Below are 22,287 nucleotides of genomic sequence, written 5' to 3' on the forward strand. Positions count from 1 at the left end.
CCGTCAGGTGCTTGTTACCAGCATGACCTAGGTCAGGTACCTTCACGCTGCCGTTTACGCGCTGTGTGACCCTGGGCAGGTTGCTGACTTCTCTGCGCCTCGGTTTCCGCAATGCAAAAGGAGCACGGACTAGACCAGGCTCAGGGCCACTCAAAGCCAGCATCTCTGGGTGCGTGTTAGAAATCTCGGGCTCTGCCCCCGACCCACTGCATGCAGGGCTTCTGGGAGGTGGAACCCATCAATCTGTGCCTTTATAAGCCTGCCGTGTGACTGATGCATGCTTAAGGTTGAAGACCTCTGACTGGCTGAAAAGACTCAATGAGATCATGCATGCAAAATGTCTGGCCTGGGATAGGTGCTCAATAAATTAGTCTCTCAAACTTCGGAGAGCTCCTAGGGCGATTTCTCTTCCCTTCTCTCTTTTTTTTTTTTTTTTTGGTGTGTTTTTAATTACAAATGTAACATGTGCCGTTAAACACAATTACCTCATGACCCAGCGGTTCCCCTTTTAGGTGTATACGCAAAAGAATTAAAAACAGATCCTCAAAAACCCTTATACGCTCATGCTTACACCAGCAGCAACATCCACAAGAGTCGAAGCTGGAAACCACCCAGACGCCCATCGACTAATGAAGGGACAGCAATCAGGTATTATTCAGCCAGAGACAGGAACGAAGTACTGACACATGCTATGATGTGGATGAACCCCAAAAGCATCAGGCTAAAAAGCCGGATACGTATTGACTAGATTTTTAAAAAATTTTTTTTTAATGTTTGTTTTTGAGAGAGACGGAGGGAGCCCGAGCAGGGCAGGGACCGAGCGAGAGGTAACGGAATCCGAAGCAGGCTCCTGGCTCTGAGCCGTCAGCACAGAGCCCGACGCGGGGCTTGAACTCACAAACCTTGAGTTCATGACCTGAGCCGAAGTCAGACGCTTTACTGACTGTGCCACCCGGGCGCCCCATATCGACTCGATTTATATGAAATATCCAGAATGGGCAAATCCAGAGAGACTGGAAATAAACTGGTGATTGTTCGGGGCTGGAGGGAATGGGGAGATGGGGGAAAGACTGTTCATGTGAATGGGTCCTGTGTTCCTTTTTAGGGTGATGGAACGTTCTAGAACTAGATAATGGTGATGGCTGCGCCCCACTGCAAACGTGCAAAACATCATTAAAGACAAATTGTACATCATGTGTATTTCACCATAATAAAAAAAAAAAAAGAAGAAGGAGAAACACTGGCTGTAGCAATTTCAAGATGTAAAAAGCAACCTCACTGCCCTGAAGTAGGCAATCGTAGGAGCTAGATCTTTGACATCATTATTTTTGCTCAAGTAAACGTATATGCACATTTATTGGAGGTGCCTCCTTTTTAAAATTGTAACTCAATGATCTCATGCACGTCTCCCGGGCAACCTGCTGTTTTTCACTTACTGACACATCACACTCCTCCCGGCCGTGCCTTGGCCCGTCCACACAAATCATTTCTTAACTGCTGCACAGCGTGTCACTGTCACCCTCACTGGTGGGCATTTGGAGCGCCTTCGGCACTCGCCACCGTGAAGGCCCTCTCGAACATTCTCACACCCGTCTCATTACGTTCTGGGGCTCCGTCTCTGCAGAGTGGAGGCGCGAAAGTAGGGTAGCGGGGCTGAGTCGTGGGCATTGAGAGCCCCTGTGGTGGGATCGTCATGCTGCAGGGCCACCGGAACCGAACGGCTCCCCCGTGCAGGGGAAGAGAAGCCACTTCCCAGGTCCCCCCCGCCCCGGCCACCTGCGCGCGCACGCACAAGCCCGCGCCCATCACGGCGCCAGACGTGGTCGGTATTTCTCGTCTTCCCAATTGCACGCGGCCGGGCCCAACCGCAGGGTAGCGGGTGACTCCAGACTGAGACGTGGATGTGATCTGACAACTGGCATGGTGGGCCTCGTGACATGGCTCAGGTTTTGGAACCTGTCGGGCAGGGATCCACCGATCCTTCGAAGATGTGAGGGGGGCTGTCACTCCCCGCACCCCCCTCCCCCCCCGCTCAGAGCACGCGTGTGCGCAGACACGCACGTTCGCAGACAGCCGCGGGGCTTGGGGCAGAAAAGCCCGTCTGCGCGCCCCCGTCACTGAGCCCTGCTCTTGAGTTTCCAGTGCGGTGCAGGATCTGTAGCATCTCTGACATTTCCAGCGAACACAAACACCGGCGTTTTTCTAAATGTTAATGGGTTTCTGTGCCCTCTGCTGGATGCTCGCGTCGTCAGGGCGGCCCTGCGGAGGCCGAGCTGAGCGGCTGGAATTTTCCTCTCATCTCAGAGCCTTTTTTTTTTTTTTTTTTTTTCGCCTCTCTCTCTCCTGCGGAACTGGCCACGCAGTTTTCAATTCAGAACGACTTTCTAGAAGTTGCTGAGGAAGCCCTGTACTTAATACCAAAATCAGCAAGTTTCAGGGCAATTATAATCTCCCACTTTGGGAATTATTAGTTCTGGATGGAGACTCTTACTGTATCAGGTTTGCGGAAAATTTATGAGGCTATCTGGAAACCGGGAGCGTATTGATTCCCGGTGAGTAAACATTTTAAGCAAATTAAGTGCTGGTGGTAATAATAATACTAACTGCCACTATTTTTCAAGTGTCTGCTCTGTGCCAGGCATTTAATCCCTCCAGTGGTGACAGGGGCAGATTTTATTACCCAAATGTTACCGACGAAGACGCTGAGGCTCGGAGAGGGGCAACTGCTTGGCCCCGGGACATGCAGCCAGTGGCGGGGGAAAGTTCTAGACCGGACCCGCCAGGCTGTGAGCCCAGCCAGCCACACGGACAAGGCTCTGGGCCCTGAGCGCACGGCTCACATCGGTCCCCTCATCTGAAAAACACGGCCAGGTTAGGTTGGAGACAGTAGGGGCCTGTGACGGACAAAGAAAGCGGAGGCCTTTGGGAGGTGACAGTTTGCACCGAGGTCACACCGTAGTTAGGAGCGGAGAGAGGAATAGAATGCCGACTCACAAATATCCTGAAGATAAGCCCATGGCTTTCAATCCTAGCAAAATCTTCTTGCCTGCAGAAGCCTGCCCTTTGTGTGCATTTTTAAAGGGGAGATGAGTGGGGTGCCTGGGTGGCTCAGTCGGTTGAGCACCTGACTTCGGCTCAGGTCATGATCTCATGGTTCGTGAGTTCGAGCCCCGTGTGGGGCTCTGTGCTGACAGCTCGGAGCCTGGAACCTTCTTCAGATTCTGTGTCTCCCTCTCTTTCCCTGTCCCTCCCTGCTCATGCTCTGTCTCTCTCTCTCTCTCTCTCAAAAATAAATAAACATTGAAATTTTTTTTTTTTTAAGTCATTTGGGGCACCTGGGTGGCTCACTCAGTTGAGCATCTGACTTCAGCTCAGGTCATGATCTCGCAGTTAGTGAGTTCGAGCCCCACGTCGGGCTCTGTGCTGACAGCTCGGAACCTGGAACCTGCTTCGGATTCTGTGTCCCCCTCTCTCTGTTTCCCCACCCCTACTCATGCTCTCTCTCTCTTTCTCTCTCTCTCTCTGAAATAAACAAACATAAAAAGGGGGGATTAGCAAGGCTCAGAAAGGAGTCAAAAGCTCACTAACACCAAACACACTTTCTCCTTGTTGGAATCAGGACTCGGAGTAATTTGCACTGGGAATCACGTTTTCAGCCTGTGTCTCAGTGTCGCTCAATGCAGTCTCAGGGCCATCGAGAAAGTTCCCCACGTTGCCACCAGGGGGAATGTCCTTCCGCCTTTCCGGGGAGCTCTGGTTGCTGAATACTCCTCAGGCGAGGAGGCATCCAGGGCTGAGATGCACGGAAGATTCAATGGCAAGGGAGAGAACCAGGCAGTGGCTGATCAAGGCACCCACATCCGGGTTCTGGAGGATGCTGGAGACCAGGCCATTAGAGCAGATGTAAAGTTCAGCACCTCTGTTCAGCTGCTTCTGAGACAACAGGAGCACAGCAGGGTGAACCAGAGGCTGGATGGCTAGGAGGCTGGGTCATCCCAGCCAGGCCTGGGCAGGATGTTCAAGTTATCCTCTGAGCCCCCATGGTGTGTGGGATCTCTTTCTGGGTTGTACTGCATTGACTTCCAGAAAAGATTTGAGGCAGTTTACAAGTAAACGTGTGTCCAAGAAAGGGCAATTCATTATCACTCGTTCAGGGCAGGGGAGAAGGTAGGAGGAGGGGTACTTGCTCCCGCTAAGCATCCTGGCAGGCGAAGAGACTGGAAACGTAGGGCTGGCCCCGCTGGCATTTTCTGCTTCTAATGAGTCGTGCATTTCTCCAGAGGGCTCCCCAGCCTGGACTGGTTTCCAGGCTGACGCGAGGGAGAATGACAAGGGGAGTGTAACTGGATATTATACCCACGAGACTAACCAGAGCTCCTTTCTAAGAGGACCCCATCCTTCGACACTCAAGGGAGGTCCACCTGGGTGATCACAGACCACAGTTCCTTCACCGCTGAAGACCATCCCCCGGTCCCCTGGGCCAAAGAGGATTTCAGGGTCCCACAAAAATGCTCGAAATCTACCCCACAAAACAATTTTTTTCTGTTAGTTCCTAAGTATGACCAAAAAAAAAAAAAAAAAAAATCAAAGGCTTAATGAAATACCTACAAAATATAACACAATTGTGACCAATCTCTTCTATGGCCATGAACATATTTTATTCAATGGGTGATACAGGCTTGTTTGGATGTAAGAGGCCATACACTAAGAACGTCTAAGGGGCGCCTGGGTGGCTCAGTTGGTTGACCGTCCGACTTTGGCTTGGGTCATGGTCTCACAGTTCGTGAGTTCAATCCCCACGTCGGGCTCTGTGCTGACAGCTCAGAGCCTGGAGCCTGCTTCGGATTCTGTGTCTCCCTCTCTCTCTGCCCCTCTCCTGCTCACTCTCTCTCTCTCTCTCTCTCCCTTTCTCAAAAATAAATAAACATTAAAACACTTTTTTTAAAGATTGCCTAAAATGAAGGCCCCTGGGACATGTGGGAGCGCACAGATGACCCCTGCCACAGACGGAGCAGAACTTTAACCACGGAGTTTGGAACTTGCCCCTTTTCTGGCCACGCGTTTAATTGAATTGGGGGCATATGAAGATACAGGGCCTGCCTCCAAAGTTTTGGGGACAAGTGTCGGGCAGTTGGCTCTGCTAACAACAAAGACAGCAAAACAAAGCCGCTGGCAAACACATCACTTTGAGTAATGCCACTTGTTACGTTAAAAGGGTCCCCAAGTCGCCCCGCCAACACCTCATTAGCTAAATGAATTGACCCGTTGGATGGGGTTATTTAATATCTGTCTACTGGCTTTGGAGAACGTCTGCCAGAAACAAGATCTCAGTTTTGACATAGTTGATGCTGAGCTGTATTTTTTTTGTTTTTCCTGACGATTATTTGTCAAACAGATTGCTGAGCCGGGTACAGCCACGTCTCCTGAGTGGAAAGCCACATCGTCAACACAGATCTTCCTTGTTATGACAGCGGGAAATGCAGCCAATTAATTTAAAAGCCGAATCCGGTTATCGGGGTGTGCGGAGGAAAGAAGGGCAGCCGGGATACGGGGCCGTTTTCCATCACTTTACAAGCAGAACTTCCACGGTCGGGAGGCCAGCGTCACACAGGCCCCAGAGGTGTCAGACTATAGGGCTTTAGAGAAACACGCATAACCGCGCAGTGGGAGAGTGGAGGGTACCCAACGCCCAGCAAGACCCACGGCCGTCCGGCCTGTGGCTTCTGAGCCCTGCGTGTTCCAGGAGCCATTGGTGGCTTCTGCCGTTTTCCTCAGTGAAACGAAGTTTGGCGACGGGAGGCAGTTCCATAGGCGCGCCTCAAATCTGCTAATCCTTCTGTACCACGCCACCATTTTTAAAAAATTCAGGCCAGCCCTTCAAGATCGGGACTTATCTGGGGCGCCTGGGGGGCTCGGTCAGTTAAGCATCCCACTCCAGCTCAGGTCATGATCTTGGCAGTGGGTGAGTTCGAGCCCCCACGTGGGGCCCTGTGCTGACAGCTCGGAGCCTGGAGCCCGCTTCGGATTTTGTGTCTCCCTCTCCCTCGGCCCCTCCCCAGCTCACGCTCTCTCAAAAATAAATAAACGTTAATTTTTTTTTTTTTTTAAATCGGGACTTATCGTATCAAAACGCTCTGGAAAGATCTAGCAGCCTTTGGCTCACGTTTCCTCTGGAGCTGAGTCGCGGCGCCCCCTTCAGACAGGGGTGTGAACGTCCGCTCGCCCTGGTCCCCACCTTCCCCTCTTGCTCCTACTCTGGGCTCAGACACGTGGCAGGCTGGGTCCCCTGCAGGTGCACAGCCCTTGCAAGGTACAGAGCCCGGAACTAAGCGTAGGAAGGTTGGTGGTGCTTTCGCGGTTCTAGCAGGGAAAGGAGAGCGGACCACCAGGGGCGGGACAAAGGGAAAGAAGGTGCCAGCTCGGAGTCTCTCCTCCACGAGCTCATCAGCATCCTTTACGCTGTCTCCTCCAAATCCAGTGGCGACACATCGCCTTCAGCAAGACTACTAAGGCACCCCGTGGAGGACGTGTCTGGAGAACCAAGCTCTCTCTGCTCTTGCCCACCCCGCCTCACTTCTCCACCCCTCAAGCAGCAGACCCTTCAGAGGCGGGTCAGGAAAACTTCCGGAACCTCGCTAGCTTGGGCGGCACGTAGCTCCTGGGTTTTACAAGCCGAAATTCACAGCCCACACGGCCCGCAACTTCGCGACATTCCCTGGCACTGGTTTTATATGATGGAACAGTGCTATTCTCATTATTGCTATCACTTCTCTTATGCTGACGCATTAGATGGTCTCCGGACGGGAGGGAAGGTAATTGGTGCCCATCACCCCGAGCAGCGTTAGTGGATGCAATGTACAAATAGCAGAAAATTAAAGGCTGGCGTCAGAGGCCGCTCAGTCCGTAATGGATTCCAGAAAGAGCACAAACTCACCTACCCCCTCCCCAACACCGTGCGCAAACAGGACAGATGATTTAGTACCTGATTCAGAGGAACTGCCATGTTTTCTTGGCTTCCTGCTCACCGAGGGCCACTGTGGACTTGAACTCCAAAAAGTGACCCAAGTCAGCTTCGACGTGCACATGTGGCCCGTGGGAGCTAAATTTGGCCCTTCTTGGAGCCAAACCCACCCTTCACCCTGTGAGAAACCTGGTTCGCGAGCAGTTTCTTCGGGTCCGTCGTCCCTGACTTTGTCATCCAGTAGAAAAGGAACATCCGCCTCTCGCTGTGTCTGCGGTTCATGCGCCGGGCGATGGACATGGGGGTCTCCCCCCTGGCATCTTTGTCGGTGACCGAGGCCCCGTAGTTGAGCAGCAGGTTTATACAGTCCAAACGGCCCATGGCCCCAGCCGCGTGCAGGGCGGTCCTGCCCATGGGGGTTTTTTGGAGACAGTTGGCTCCTGTAAAATAAGACAGCTGGCTGAGGGAGGGTCGCCCTCCCGGCCGCGAGCCTCCCCTTCGGAGTCACGTTCGAGAGGAGAAGCGCGGGAGGGGCGAGGCCACGAAAAGAAAGCTCGGGAGAATCCAAACTGCCCCCGACCCCAGCAGCGAGTGTGAGAGGGGAGGCGTTGCTTCACTGGCCCCAGAACCCGGCACCGCCTTGCCTCTGGTCTGCCCAGAACACACACTTGCTCCAACCCCATTTCTGATGTCCGCTATCCTTGCGGTGATTTTCTAGGTTGTCAGTGCTCTGTCTCACCTCTACCTCCCCCTATCACTTCCAGCATTACCCCCACCCACCCATGCTCTTTGCCCACTCCCTCCATGCTCCAATTATACCAGGCTTCTATCTTTATCGCTTAAACACACCCTGCTCCCTCATCCTGCCCCAGGCCTTTTGCATATGCTGTCTCCTTTGCTAAAAACCCCGTCACCTTTTTCCGCGCCCCCCTCCCCGCCCCGGGTTCTCTTGGCTATCCTTCATTTATTTCCTCAGGAAACCCTTCCTGAGCCCCTCTTCCCGTGTATCCCCCCCACCCCCATACGCTCAGTAGACACACTGTATCTTCAGAACATGCCATGCACGATTGACCATGCAATTAATTATTTGTGATAATTTGCTGACTTCCCTTCACAAACTCCACGGAGGCAGAAAACACACTTGTTTTGATCACCGCTGTTTTCATCCCCAGCACGTAGCGCGATGCCTGGAGAAGACAGGCACTCGGGAAATGACAGACGATGGGCACCCTGACTCAGGGACAGATTTCACTTCGATTGAATTCCTCACTGCCTCCCGCAGATGGATGGGCTAATGACAGGTGTCCAATATGGACTTGTTGAATTGAATCAAATTCTGGGTAACAAATATCATGACACAGAAAACAAGGCGATTCAATTACATGCAGCTGACATTTCTGTAGCCAGTTTTTATGAGCTATGGCCGGTCGGCGAGGTAAAGTTTTAAATAGGTTCTCCTAACGCCCAGCCTCAGCCACAGCATGGCTTTTTTGCAGCGGCTGTCTGCAAAGCCCAGAAAACCTTGCAGAGCTGGCTGTAATGTTTTAACTGGTGCTTGCGAATACATCACAGTTCCATCAGAGTGAAAATGACTTTTTATGAGCTTAACGGACTGCTGGGCTGCGAACAGCCAAGGAGGAGGCCGCTCAGGAAAACCACCACCCGCCAGACAGACGCAAGCACCATTCTGCCCAGGCCGCGGGGATACTCCCGCCCTGCTCGCTGGAAGCAGGGGGCGCAGAGAGGCTGGGGTCAAGGCCGCGGGCAGGAAAGAAAGGGTTCTGACTTGAGGGCAGGCTGATATGGGAGAGCCTGGGATGAGGCTCCCTTCTGAGCCTCAAACCACTGACCAAACGGCACGTCACGTTCTTCCTCTTCCCCAGGAAGCCGGCGGCCTGGGCCGTCTGCAACTATTGTCTATTGTTCTTGGATGGTCGGCACCTCGATCGGTCCGTGGGCCTCTTTGCCCAAAAATATCCTACATCCAGGGAAGAGAAAGTATACCGCGGTAGGACTATACACAGAAGCCTTTAATCCAGAGACAATGCAGACAAAGGCTTCTATGTCTTTCTTTCTTTGTTTTTTTTTTTTTTTAAGTTTCTTTATTTATTTTGAGGGAGAGAGAGAATGAGCAGGAGAGGGGCCGAGAGACAGAGGGAGACAGAGAATCCCAAGCAGGCTCTGCACCACCAGCACAGAGCCCGACGCGGGGCTCAAACCCACGAGCCACGAGATCATGACCTGAGCCGCAGTCAGACGCTTGACTGCCCGAGCCCCCCCAGGTGCCCCGAAGGTTTCTATTTCTATGGACAGAGAGAGAAGGAGCAGCTTCCCCTCTGGGTGGGGGTGGGGGGCAGAAATGAAAACGGGGTTTGGGGTAAGTGTCTTCTGAGCGAAATAAATCCAAAGCCTCGGAGAAAGGAGACTGGCCAGAGACCGATGCCGGCTTGGGGCTGGGTGCCTCGGACCGTTGCTGAAACCCAAGTTCAGGTGGGGCAGAAATAGCACAGACAGTTTGGGGACATCTCCGGCAGTGTGTCCGCTTTGGACGTAACAGGCCGGGAAGCCCTCGCGGCTGCTCCTGTGAATTCGTGTCCTGAAAGCTGCATCTCTCCCAACAGAAAGACTCTTCTGGAGTCCTGGCCAAGAGGGGGGCACACAGCCTTTAGTAGGCAGGTCCTAAGACGCCTCGGACAGACGGCGAGTGGTCCACTGGGACCGTGACTGGTGGTGGAGACAACTTGAATCCAGGATGCCATTGCCAAAGGGGCAGAAAGCCAAGCCACTCGGTCCCCCTACCCGCACAAGACCCCAGCTCGCGGACACACTCAGCTGTCTCTCAGAATTACCGTGCTCTAGAAGGTACTGCACAGCATCTGGGTGACCTCTGTGGGAGGTAATGTACAAGGCCACGAACGCCCTCTGACATATCCATTCCTTCCTCCGCTCGCCTCCAAGATGCTTTGAATTTGCAGTTTGGTAGACGGAGTCCTCATCAACAGCAAGACAAGACAGCTGGGCAACAGAACGGGGTTCCACACAGTGAGTCAGAGTTACTTCAAAAGGGCACAACCTGCCTGGTGGGGGCCGGGACCCTCCCCAGGGGGAGGTTTGCTCAAGTGGCAAGTTGAGGCTTGTGATGGACACAGAGGGGGGCAAGCCCTAACTAAGAAGCCGGGACACCCCGCGGGGGAGGACATTGTTGACCACGCTATGCATGTCCAGGAAATACGCATTTACCATCAGGCAGGCTCGGGAGGCAGGAAATTCTTCCTGTCGGTGTTTTGAAGAGAAAATAACTTTTCTGGGTGTCCAGAGGAAGGTGGCTGTGGCCATTAAGGAAGACACCAGCCAACACGAAGTGGCCTCCCCAGAGGGGAGTGCACTTCTCTGGAGACTTGATGAATTCTGGCCTTCCGATCTATTTTCGGGCCCATTGTCTCTGCTAACTTTTGGAACGCTCTGAACTCCACTCGCGGATGAAAAATAGCCCCATAATATAATCATCTCGTGCTGAACTAAGGCTCTGAGCACGAGAGGAAGGCTGCGGGCCCCGACAGAGAGGAACTCTGTCCTAGATCTGGGGCATCCGGCATGGGAGCGGCCGTGGGGGGAAAGCAGAAACCAAAAGTGTGGGAGACAGGAGGGAATCCCGGGGTTCAGGGCAAGAGCCAGAAAACCCAGGCAGGGCCCAGGCCTCGGTGGCAGAGGGGAGGCAGGGGAAGGCCAGGAGCAGGAGGAGACCGGGGAAGGACCTGGGAGGGTAGCCCCTCCTTCTAAAGCTGCTGCACACAGGAGGGGGGAGGGGGTTCCAGTCAGCCCTGGCCCCGCCTCCCCGGAGACCACCCACCCTTCCCAGATCTAATTCCCAGCAACCCTCCTGCAGCCCACCTTCCTTGACCCCTTCCCGGCACACTCACGGCCTTCCATCCAAATGTGCCTTCTAGAAGGAACGTACACTTGCCCGCCCCTGTCCCCCCAGCCTCCCGTCTTCACTGTTGGGCAGACCGTTGGGTTCCCTCCTCCCTCCTCCCTCCTCCCCACTGCCCACCCAGAGCCCAGCCAAGAGCTATGCACAAGGCCTGGCAAAGACCAGGCACCTGCTGTGTATCGAGTAGTGTTGCCTTAGGGGAGGGGCAGACCCGCATTGGGACTTTCTTTGGACTACGCGTTCCCAGCTATGGGGAGCTCTTCGCTCACTGTTCAATCAGGTTTTCAACTTTACAAAATATACATACGGATAGAAAATGCACTGCCCTGTTTCGTTTGTGGGGTGGCGTGGGGCATGAGTGGGTTACAGGTGAACACCGTGAAATAGCAAACCCGAGAGTGACTAGAACCACGCAGTGTAGGATTTGATCATTAGGAGCCCACGATTCCCACGCCACCCTCCCCCACACACATCCACAGTTTACGGTTGCTTCATGAAGTATAATATCCATTTAGAGAAGCGTGAAAACACCTTACTGGGATCCCCTTCCACAGCCGCCAAAACCAGTTCCGTCCATCCATCATAATGCCAGATACATAATGAAATAATTCCACCAGGAACAACATCATGGAACTTCAGTGTGGTATCATCCATCAAAACTCCTACAGGGAATAATTTTTTCTTAAAAAAAAAAATTTGGGTATTAAAGATAAACAGTTACATTGGTTAACTTAAGAGATTATCTGACCTTGGGCATCACAAAGATAATTTTCAAACCTCGGGCACCAATCTCATATGATGACTCCACATGAGTCTGTTTGTGGTCGTTAATGCTTTTTAGAAAATTAATTTGGCTCAGCTCAAACAGAAGCGAAACCACCCCCCAAAATGGCAACAATTTATAAAATTCTGTAATTATAACTTGTTCTGTTGGGGAAAAAAAAAACATACACGAGCCGGGAAAGTCATTTTATGAGGCAAACTCTAGAAATAGAACTACCTGACAGTAAACAGTACAACGTATGTGCGTCAGTCATACCTTAAAATAAAATACTAACTCTGGTTGGTGTTGTTAACAGTTGGCTAAAGATGTAACAGTGACGGAACTCGGTTGCGTCTCTACAGCAGGGTTTCTCAATCTTGATGCTACTGACAGGTCAGACTGGATCATTCTCTGTTGTGGGGGGGGGGGGTCACCCCGGGCATCGCCAGGTGTTAGCAGCATCCCTGGCCCCTACCCACCAGAGGCCAATAACCTGCTCACCTAGTTGTGACCATCAGAAATGTCTCCCGGTGTTGCCAAAACGACCCCTGGGGGACAACTCGCCCCAGCTGAGCATGTATGGTAAGGGAAGAATTGTAATGTTGACGTTCACCGTGATTTGGCCTTGAGACGTTACAACTCCTTTGTGTTATCGCCCAGAGCAGCCCTCCACGCACAGAAAAGAATGGGGTGAGTGGATCGACTCACACTTCATAAATTCAGACTCTTTGGGAAAGAATGTCAGGGCTATAGAAGACTCTAGAACATTTTAAGCAACGTTATCTTCAGCCTACCTTTTTAAATACACACTTCCTTACGTGGCCACCTATAATCTTGCTTAGGGGTCGCATAATTTCTTTTCCCCGCGAGCAACCCCACAAGCGCAAAGTCTCAACTCTGCCAGGCTGGATTTACCATTTATTCCGAGTGGAATTCATGAGTTTGGGGGATTCGCGACTGAGTGATTACTAAGCGCCTTGTACCGAGCGCCTACGTTCTTTAACCCTCGTGACAAGCTAAGTTTGTCATCTCTGAGTGTCGGTGAGCACACGGAGGCTCCCATGGCTAGGAAAGAGTAGAGCCAGGGCTCCGAACAGACCTGCCTTCCCTCCAGTGCCACGAGCTCGTCTCTCAAGGCTCCGCTGGCCCCCCCTTTGGTGACGAGAAACTTCAGACGGTGGATGTAAACAGGAGTAGCGATTAGCAAATTTGTTAATTAGGGTCCTGTCTGTGGTTCTCGCACAGAGGATAATCAGTCATCAGTCTTCAGCAAGACAACTTGACTTCCTAACGACTTTGAAAAAATTGAATCAAGCTGTGTTTCCCCAAGAAAGAGTGCAATTCACACATGCCGAACAGCTCGGCAATTCTCTGTTTACAGGCAGCAACTGCCTTCGGCTTAGACAAAGACTAATTATCACCAGCTAAATAAATTATTAGAGTTGACAACAGACGTGTAAGGTCGACCCTCATCCACGAATTTGCTCACCCCTTTTAGAATTGTGTCCCTCAAGATTTTCACACACACGTGATCTCACGTAATCCTCCCTGGCAACCTTGCGGTGGGTAGAGAGGCATCAGTGGATCATTTATAGGCAGAAACCCAAATTTCTTTTTATCAACGTAGTGACACCTTCTTCCCGTCTTGTTTGCTATCAACAGTAAGGACTGCAGCCGCGAGAGAGGTCAAGCTTCCAATGGTTGCTAAGTGCTTGCTGACTGGTAGGATTGTGACATCAGTGCTAAGTCACTCGGTCTCTTTCACTGCCTCTTGGCTTTCTCGGATTTATTGCCCAGCATAGCTCATCAGTGAAAATGAATTAACAGAACGGGTGCCAGACATTTACTGTCCCTCAGCCGCTCACCTCCTCGTTAGCGTGTTAAATACACTCTGGGTTCGAGATCTACTTCTCTCCAAATAAAGCCTCCGCCAGGCCCCCAGAGCATCTCCCAAACACTCCGATAGCAAATTAAATACGTCGCGAGAGATGCTTCACCTATTTCAAAGAGAGCGGAAGGAAGGTGTTTTTGGCCTTCAGTGTGCATTTTGAGTTTCCCGAGTCCTCTCTGCCCAGAGCGGGATACGGCCCTAAGGATTGGAGAGCTAAGAGGCTCCGTGTTACACATCAGGAAACTGAGCCCCGGAAGGGCAGCATCTGGGGGAGCGGAGACTGTGGAGACAGGCTGCGCTCAGATCTCTGTCTCCATCGCTCCTGGCCCCTGCAGGGGTGCTACCGTATGTCTGCATTACGGGCTCCTCACGTTCTCTGTGCAGCAGCCCAGAGAGTTTTTTATATCTCCGTTTCCTTGAAGTCTTTTTGCACTGATTTCAACCGGGTGGGGAGATGATGGAGCCCAGGGGCCCTGATCCTGTCCTGTTCTCATATCCTAAACATTGTAGACACCGGGACGGGGACAGCCAGGTCCTCAGGCTGAGGGAAGGAGATCGATGGAGGGAGAGACTGGGCTCCGAGTCCTCACCCCACATGGGATCTGTCTGGATAGGGGGCCTTGGGGTCCTGATCTAGCCACAGTGAGCTTTGGGTGCTGGGTTCTGATTCCGACGGGGCTAGTTTTGAGCTCCTGATGTGGACAAGGAGGGACACACCTTGAGATTCGGGGCTCTGGTACGAACTGAGTTAGTGCCAGTATTTGGGGTTCAAACGTGGCTAGAGTTTGTTTTGAGATTTGGGGTCCTGACGAGGGCAGTGTTTGCTCTGGATTTGGGGATTCTGACGAAGGCAATGTTTGCTTTCTGTTTGGGGGTCCTGGTGTGGGAAGGGTCTATTCTGGGATGTGGAGTCCTTGTGTGGGCAAGACTTGTTTGGGGATTTGGGGTTCTAACAGAGCCCTGCGTACTGTAGCAACGCAGGGTAAGGAATCGGACAGGTCAGCCCTGGGCTTTGGGGGTCTTGAAGGCGACAGGCCCTGCTCTGCGATTTGGGGTCCCGAGACGGTCAAGGTGTGGCCTAGAACTTGGGGTTCTGGTATTGGTAAGGTTGCCTGAGGGATTTGGGGTTTCAAATACAAACAGAGCTTGCTTCGAGTTTTGGGGTCCTCACGTAGGCAAGGCTTGCTTGGAACTTCGGCTTCCTTACATGGATATAGTTGGCTTAAACATGGTTTCCTTGAGACTTGGGTTTCAGAGATGGGTATGTTTGAGTTTTGGGGTCCTCTTGTGGGCAGAGTTTGCCCCATGCTTTGGAGCCCTTAGGAGGACATTTTGCTTAGGATTGGTGTTCTGGTGTCGTCACGGTGAGCTTGGGAACTAGCTCCCAGATGTGGGAAGAGCTCATTTTGGGTTTTGGCATCCTCACACAGACAGAGATGGCTGATGGATCGGGGTTCAAAGGCACAAGCGGTTAGAGACTGGGGGCTCAGAATTGGGCTTGTCCACTCTGAGCTTTGGGGTCATGATCTGGGAAGAATCTGCTTTGGGACTTAGGGTTCTGTTGTAAGCAGGGGTAGCTTGGGGAATTTTATTTGGGGTTCAAACTTGGGCATGGTTTGCATAGAGGTACGGGGTCCTGAGGTGGGCAGTTCGTCTCAGGCATTAGTATCCTTCAGCGGACACGGTTGCTAGAGGATTCAGGGTTTTGAGGGTCACAGGGTTAGCCTGGGGATCTGGGGCTCAGTCTTGGCCAAGTTTGTTCTTGGTTTGGGGGTCTGGGAGGGGGCAGCGTTTGTTCTGAGCTCAACGGCTGGCTGGAGGGCTGAGAGGATTTACGAGTCCAACATGGGGACTTGGAAGTTTGCGGTGAGTTTGGGGTCCCGATATGGGAAGGTTTGCCCTGGATTGTGGGGTCCCACTCAGGACAGGCTGTGTTTCAGGCTCCTGGTTTGGTGTGGACGCTGTTGGCTTTGGGATTTGGGCCCCTGATGGAGACACGGCAGCCCGAGGGTCTGAGGGGTCCGGCTGTGGCAGCGCCTGTGTTGAGATTCGGGGGTCCTGACGTGGACAGGTCTGACCAGACAGCTTGCTTCAGGATTGGAGTCCTGACGCGGGCAGGATTTGTGGATTGGGGTCTTGCTGTGTGGACTGGGTCTGCCTTGAGATTTGAGGTCTAATGTGAACCTGGTTTGTCAGGGACTGGGAAGTCCTCGCGGGGGCCTGGGCTGGCTTTTCCATCTGGGGTTTCCTGGCGGGGGGGGGGGGGGGGGGGGGGAGGGGGGGTGGTCTGTCCGGACACCTGGGGGCAGCACGTGGGACCCCACGCTGGGAAGGGCGGAGGCCAGGCACTTGGCGAGGGAAGGGGGCGGGCGGGGGCCACCTTGGTCCAGGTATTGGAGCCTCTGCAGGTCGAGGGGGACGCCGACGACGAGTTCCAGCTCCTCCTTGAGCTCGCGCACGGTCATGTCGCTGTGGCAGTGCGCCACCTGGAACATCTCCCCGGTCTCCTCCAGCAGCACCCGCAGGACGAAGACGTCCGGGGCCTGGTCGAGTGCCAGCGCGGGGCTCCCGAGGGCGGGGGACGGCGCGGGGAGGGGCCCCGGGCCCGCCGAGCCCGCCCCCCGCCCGGCGGGCCGGCCCACGGCGGGGTTGGGGTCCGGGGCGCCCCCCAGCGGCGCCCCACCGCCGCCGGCTGCCCGCCGCCGCCGCCGCCGCCGCCGCATGGTTCCCTGTCCCCCGGCCGCGTCACCGGCGCCCCCCGGCTGACCCAGCCCCGCAGCGCAGACAGACCGCGGAGACGCCCCGCGGGGGCCACGCCCCCCAGGCCCTGCCCTTCGGGTCAGTTCCTGGGTCCACCGCCAGGACGCGGGCCCCTGGTGTCCACGTCCGGTTAAAGAACAGTCCTTGCCGAAGTCGGGGCCCACCACGTGGGGTGAATAGCGCCCCAAATCCTCATCGCGGGCATCGACTACCGAGAGCTGTCAAGGGCAGTCTCCAGTCATGCTTCAAAATCCTATGCCGGGCACGAATGAAAATCCCAGCACGGCGTTAACAGGCGCCCTTCCTGCTCCCCGAGCGAGCGGAGACGCGCCGTCAGCCCCGCAGATGCCCCCGAACGCCCCCCAATTCCGGGAGACAGGTGCTCATGAAGACACTTAACAAGGGGGTGACGCCTGCTGGACGAGAAGCGGAGACGGTTCCATCGCGAAGAGACCTTTCAGAGGAGCGCCGTCTGCGAGAAACCCATCTTGTGCTTTTCCATTAATTCGCCCAAGAGGAGGCAGAGTGTTCAAGTAAACAGGAAGCTTACGTGAGATGCTCGGATCACACACACTTAACACCCCGCACCTATGAACAAGTAAGCTCATCAAGAGCTGAAGTGACGGCGTAAGCAGCCGGAGAGAAAGGAAGGAGACACAGAACCATCTTAGAAAAAAACCTCGTTGTTACAAAAGAAGAACATAGGAGCCTTGCACATATTTTTGGCAGAGAGATTAGTCATGAAAAAAAAAAAAAAAAATCTTTGCACCGGAAAGGCATTCCTATCAAGTTATCGAGGATCTTCAGTGTATAACTGGAAATGTTTAAAGGTTGGATTATTTTTTTTTTTAATTTTTTTTTAATGTTTATTTTTATTTCTGAGACAGAGAGAGACAGATCGTGAACGGGGGAGGGTCAGAGAGAGAGGGAGACACAGAATCCGAAACAGGCTCCAGGCTCTGAGCTGTCAGCACAGAGCCCGACGCGGGGCTCGAACTCACGGACCGTGAGAGCATGACCTGAGCCGAAGTCGGACGCCTAACCGACTGGGCCACCCAGGCGCCCCTAAAGGTTGGATTATTTACGGGAGAGTCCCTACAAGCACACTGGATTCAGCACCCAGATGCTACATTACACATCAGGACACAAACCGAGGGGAATTTTTTTTTCCTTAGTGGAAAATTAACCTCTGCACAGAACCCAAGATTCCAGTTGAATAATTCTACGTGCTGCTAGATCAACAGATTTTAACAATAGGCCAATCTCAATTTCTAACATGAAAAGGATCAAAAATGGTTTGTTACTGAAGCAAAACAATTAGCTCCATCTATTACCTTGAAGAACACAAGATGGACTGATTTTTTCCCCCTCTCTCTCTCTAATACGTAGCCTCCAATTTATTGGCTCACTCTTTGCTGAAGTTGCCAAAATGCTACCCTGGGTTACAATCTGAAATTCTCACACATGTACCTTATTTTCTTTGGCACGGTATAGATTCCTTCCTTTCTTTTTAAAGAATCAACTCAGTGGAATTTGGGGGAGGGGAGAACATCCTGTATTCCCGGAAATTCAATATATAGCTGCAGAGATTTTATTTTTTTAAAAAAGGGAGAAAGAAAAGACGGACAAGAAAAAGATCCAAGGGGAGAAGGGCCACAGCAACATGACCTTTGCAGGCAGCTCTTGAACCCCAAATGGGCCTCTCCTTCCTTCCTCTGATGCCTACTTTCGAGAAGACAAAGATAGAAATAAAAAGAACACGAGCTTACACATTCTACAGAATTTAAGCAAACGTCTGTAGAATCTTAAACGATTAATGGAAAACTCGTTTAAGTTTCCAGAGCATCTTTCTCTCACTCTAAATTTTAAAAGCGTGAAATGCTAAGTTCTGTGTACTCAGGTCAAGTTGAAGGGTGTCATAATCTAACCCCCCAAACGACTGGCAAGTATATGAACTGATCAGATCTGCGGGGTCCTATTTTTCTGTTACTTTCTGTTAAGATCCCAGAGCATTAGATACAAAGTCGATATCCATGCATCTCAATGATCAATTTCCCTCTCTCAAATGTATGATAATGAATCCATGTAAGAGCGAAAAATCTTTCTACTTTATGCTCTGTCAAAGGCCAGTACGTGTCTTTATGGATACAGTTCCTATGAGAAGGGGAGGCGTAAGTGCCTGAGGAAAAGTTCCAAGTACAGTTTATACAAAAGTACAATATTAGAAAGACTTCCATAAATCATTCTTTGGTAGATTTCCTTAACTATCACATTTTTCAAAAGTAAACAAATTGGGCTATATTTGCAGTAACTCAAAGTGCAGCATAAATTTAAATGATGTATTTGTTCTGCTCACTGATAGGAGGCTAATGTTACGTTAATATATTAGCTCTTCCTGTCAAGAGCTATTTACATATGTACATTATTTCAGTTAAAAATAAAATGTGATACCATAAACTGTATTTTATAGGAAAGCGTAAGGGAAGCCAAATGTGCAAGTCTATTAAAGACTTAAAATCTTCTAATAAACTACTTGATGTGTGTGGGGGGCGGGGGGGGGGGCTTAAATAATCTGGTCTGCGGGAGAGAGGGCAGTCTGATGTACTGGAGGCCCCACCCCCAGCCACCCGCCTGGTTCCACCACCTTGGCCCGGACCTCCTGATCAGGCAGGGAGGGGCGCAGAAGCGTGGCGCCCGGCCCAGGTGCAGTCCCTGTGACTGAGGGAGGGGAAGGCGCCATCTGAGTGCCCACCCTCAAAGTTTCAGGAATCTTTCCTCCCTCGGAAGGTGTGACACAATCAGACCCCCTGACAAGCTGGGGTGAGCAGTCCGTGCCGCGTGCGAAGTGCCCAGAGCGTGCGCGACCACAGAGGGGTTAGTTCCGCTCTTCTAGCACACGGCTGTCTGCAGTACTCCGCCGCTTGGGTTGGAGAGTGGCAAAAAAGGACACGTCTGGGTCCGGGTCGGACTGCAGGGCCAGGACGGTCTCTTCAATGACTTCAAGATGAGGGTTACCGGCATTTCTCAAATACGCTAAAGACAGAAAACAGTAGTTGGGCTCGCGTGTGCCATGAACTGTGCTCCAACACAGACTCCAGTTTTGGGTTTTTCTGAAACCACACCTCAGGACAATAAATCGTTCTTCCCAGAATAATCACACACACAGGGCCTCGCAAAGATAAAATGATTGCCTCCATCAAAGGGTATTTCTTAAATTTCAAAGATGAAAGAATGGGTAGGTATGCACATTTTTAAAACTGTAGTTCAGAAATGTTCAATGTCATGTCTTCTCCCCTCCGCTACAAAATAACTGACAGCATGTGGAGTATGGTGTGTGTGTGGGGGGGGGGGGGCGCAGGTTTGCTGGCAGGGGGAGGTGTGGGAGGGAAGGGGCAAGGGACGTACGTTCGGGGACAGAATGCTCCGCCCCACCCGTGGCTTAGATGTGATCGTGTCACCCGAGGGACACAATCTAAAGTTAAGTCCTGTTCAGGCTGAGCTCGACATTTTTCTGACTACAAAATTAATACCATCAAAACCTCAGTGTAATTAAGGCTTACATTTGCTGCCTTTCATAATGTCTATGTACTAAGTCAACGTTTACAAAAGTTTCCCGCATTTCTAGAACACGGCGATGTTTTGCATTCTAGCATTACGTTCATTAAATGTGAAAACTGGACCACATTCATTTCCTTAGTCATTTTCTGAACAACGATCGATTCTGCATAAAAGTGAATACATCAAGTTATATAATAAGTCTGGAGTTTGCTATCATGCAATCTGCCACAATCTCCTAGAGGAAATCTAGCTGCTGCCCGATGAAGTTTTTAAAACGTGTAAGTTCAGAAAAGCGGTCCACATACCCTTTTCCAACAGCGTCTGCCGCAGAGCTCTGGCTAGTAAAACTCTCACGTTGGGCACAGGATCTGACACGAGGCTTAAAAGACTGGGGAGTAAGTGTTCGACAAACTGGTCTGCGGGGATACACTCCTCGCTCACCACCGCCTGTGATGGAAGAAAACCACAGCCAAAAATTGATACTCAAGAGTGATCAGCATGTTTTTTTTCTAAATACGTACACTTCTGTAATTCCAAGCCTAACTTGGTCACTCACTAGCTTCACAGCTTTGAGTATATGGCTTCACCTGTCTGGGTCTCAGTTTTCTCATCTGTGCAATGGGGAAGTGATGGGCAGGGCAGATCGCTTCCGCAAAGAATCTAGCAAAGCGCCCACCTGTTAAGGTTAAGAACCCTCACCTTTGTTACTCACCAGACCTCAGGTTCTGAGGGCAGGGACCACACCTGTCTTATCGACAGCCCAATCCCCATCTCCAATCCAGGCCGGGCCCTCTGCGAATACCCAACAAACACCGCCTCCGGGATGATCACCAGCGCCTGCCCACCGCCACTCTGCTTACAGAGTCCCGTCTCATAGCCAGCCACGGGAATCGGCACAAGCCTAGTTTTACGGGTGAGGCAATTCAGGTCCAAAGTGGCGACGCCCAAAGGTCTCCTGATTCCAAGCTGAGCGTGTGGCTTCTAAGTCCTATACATCTTCCCACTACAGGGTAACAGCTGACATTTATTAAGTGCCAGGCGTGGGCCCTCACTAAACCCCAGGTTAGGATCCGTCCCTGGAGCGGCACTGAAATTGCCATCAAACGACCCTTTCCTTTTGTCTGTCTTTCTGTGGGTTTTCTAAATCTTTAATAATTAATTCGTGAAAGCACATACACATTGATTTTTCTTGAACAAAATTAGTTGGGTGTTTCTTCCTTTTATCTCATCATGGATTTTCTAAATCTCAGATGGAGAACTAAAAAATAAAAGCGAAGGTATCTCATTCGCCCTTTCTCCACAAAATGACCTGGGGCACTGACTTCTTCTTTGCAGAAATCTGTGGCGTCAGGCCTGCGGTCTGTTGAGTTTGGCACTTAAATCCGTCAGTCACTGCGCTCTGCAAAGCTGACCCCCAAAGTACCGTGTGATGCCCCTCCAGCCCAACAGGGGGCCCTGGTGAGTCCCTCAGTGGGGGAAGGGGATGTGAGGGAGAGAAAGGGGGCTTTGGGGCTTGGGCGAGCTAGAGTCCCATTACAGCCTGACTGTAATATTGACAGAGCTGGGCGAGGGGTTCATGGAGAGTCATGCTGTTCCCTCCACCTTTGTACATGCTTGAACATGTGCATGGGGAAACATTAAAACTTCTTAAATAACACGTCAGCGGGAAAAGAAAAAAATCACGGCTTTATGCTTCCTGTGTGATTTTGACTGAGTCACTTAACCTCTCTGGGCTTCAACTGCTTCCCCTTCAAGAAAAAAAAAAACCTGGTCTGAAAGTACACAGGTGTGAGGTGCCTGACACACGGCAGCTCTTGCCACTGACGATCAGATGAGCAGGTACCTGGCACGCAGCAGCATTCCAGAAGTGGCAGCCATCAGCCCCAGGCAAACCTCGACCCCACCATTTCCAGGACACTAAGTAGGGAGGGTGCCCAGGAGCCGGACCGGCTGACATGAACTTCCCGGCAGAGATGAAATGGTCTCAGCCCCAACCCTACTGCTCTATTCTTCACCGCAGCCTCCCTCCAAGGCAGCTGGCTGAGGGGAGGTGCCACGATGGCCACTGCCCTGGACAGGGCGGGGGGGGGGGGGGGGGGGCAGGGCTGCGGGCCCGGCCCCCACCTCACCGGAGGGGAAGTGCTGGGAGAGCAGGAGCGAGTTGGCTCCGCACCGTCTAGAACGTGCCTGGCACACGGCAGGCGTTCAGTCAACACCTTCAGGACGAATGCACAGACGGGCTGGGGAAGCCTGGGCAAATCATTCTGCCTGAGCGGGTCGGCCGCAATCTCCCGTGAGATCAAGGGGTTCGTTCGGTGCACTGATCTCCAGATGCCTGGCTGGTGACCTATGTCTGACGCATCTGATATCAGTCCCGTGGCAACGTAAGAAAATCCCAGCGGAGAACCCTGCCCCACCCGGCC

At 52.2% G+C, this 22,287-nt stretch overlaps 2 protein-coding genes across 2 annotated transcripts in view; both read right to left on the minus strand.

The window, feature by feature from the left end:
- Positions 1-6,986: 6,986 nt before the first annotated feature.
- On the minus strand, positions 6,987-16,269 carry ANKRD60 (ankyrin repeat domain 60). Its single transcript, XM_058686417.1, has 4 exons — positions 15,927-16,269; positions 11,424-11,554; positions 9,811-9,976; positions 6,987-7,401 (listed from the first exon to the last, which is right to left on the minus strand). The coding sequence occupies exons 1-4, from the start codon at positions 16,267-16,269 to the stop codon at positions 7,100-7,102; spliced, it is 942 nt and encodes a 313-aa protein (XP_058542400.1). The 3' UTR covers positions 6,987-7,099.
- Positions 16,270-18,537: 2,268 nt separating this feature from the next.
- LOC131486006 (serine/threonine-protein phosphatase 4 regulatory subunit 1-like) overlaps positions 18,538-22,287 on the minus strand; it is an 81,908-nt gene continuing 78,158 nt past the window's right edge. The window contains exons 20-21 of the mRNA XM_058686074.1: positions 20,170-20,311; positions 18,538-19,339 (exon numbers count right to left, since the gene is read on the minus strand). Coding sequence (XP_058542057.1) covers positions 19,182-19,339; positions 20,170-20,311 — 300 coding nt within the window. The 3' untranslated portion in view covers positions 18,538-19,181. The remainder of the gene's footprint in view (positions 19,340-20,169; positions 20,312-22,287) is intronic.

The sequence above is a fragment of the Neofelis nebulosa genome, chromosome 9 (assembly GCF_028018385.1).
Source record: "Neofelis nebulosa isolate mNeoNeb1 chromosome 9, mNeoNeb1.pri, whole genome shotgun sequence".
Taxonomy (NCBI): domain Eukaryota; kingdom Metazoa; phylum Chordata; class Mammalia; order Carnivora; family Felidae; genus Neofelis; species Neofelis nebulosa.

Bases quoted from the DNA above. Each gene is read 5' to 3' on its own strand.
- ANKRD60 (XM_058686417.1), bottom strand. From the start codon at position 16,269: ATGCGGCGGCGGCGGCGGCGGCGGCGGGCAGCCGGCGGCGGTGGGGCG. The intron at 9,977-11,423 runs GTGTTTTCACGC...TCTGTTGCCCAG, and splicing joins TGGAAGGGGATCCCAGTAAG to CTGTCTTGTCTTGCTGTTGA. The intron at 7,402-9,810 runs GTAATTCTGAGA...CTTATTTTACAG, and splicing joins GCAGTACCTTCTAGAGCACG to GAGCCAACTGTCTCCAAAAA.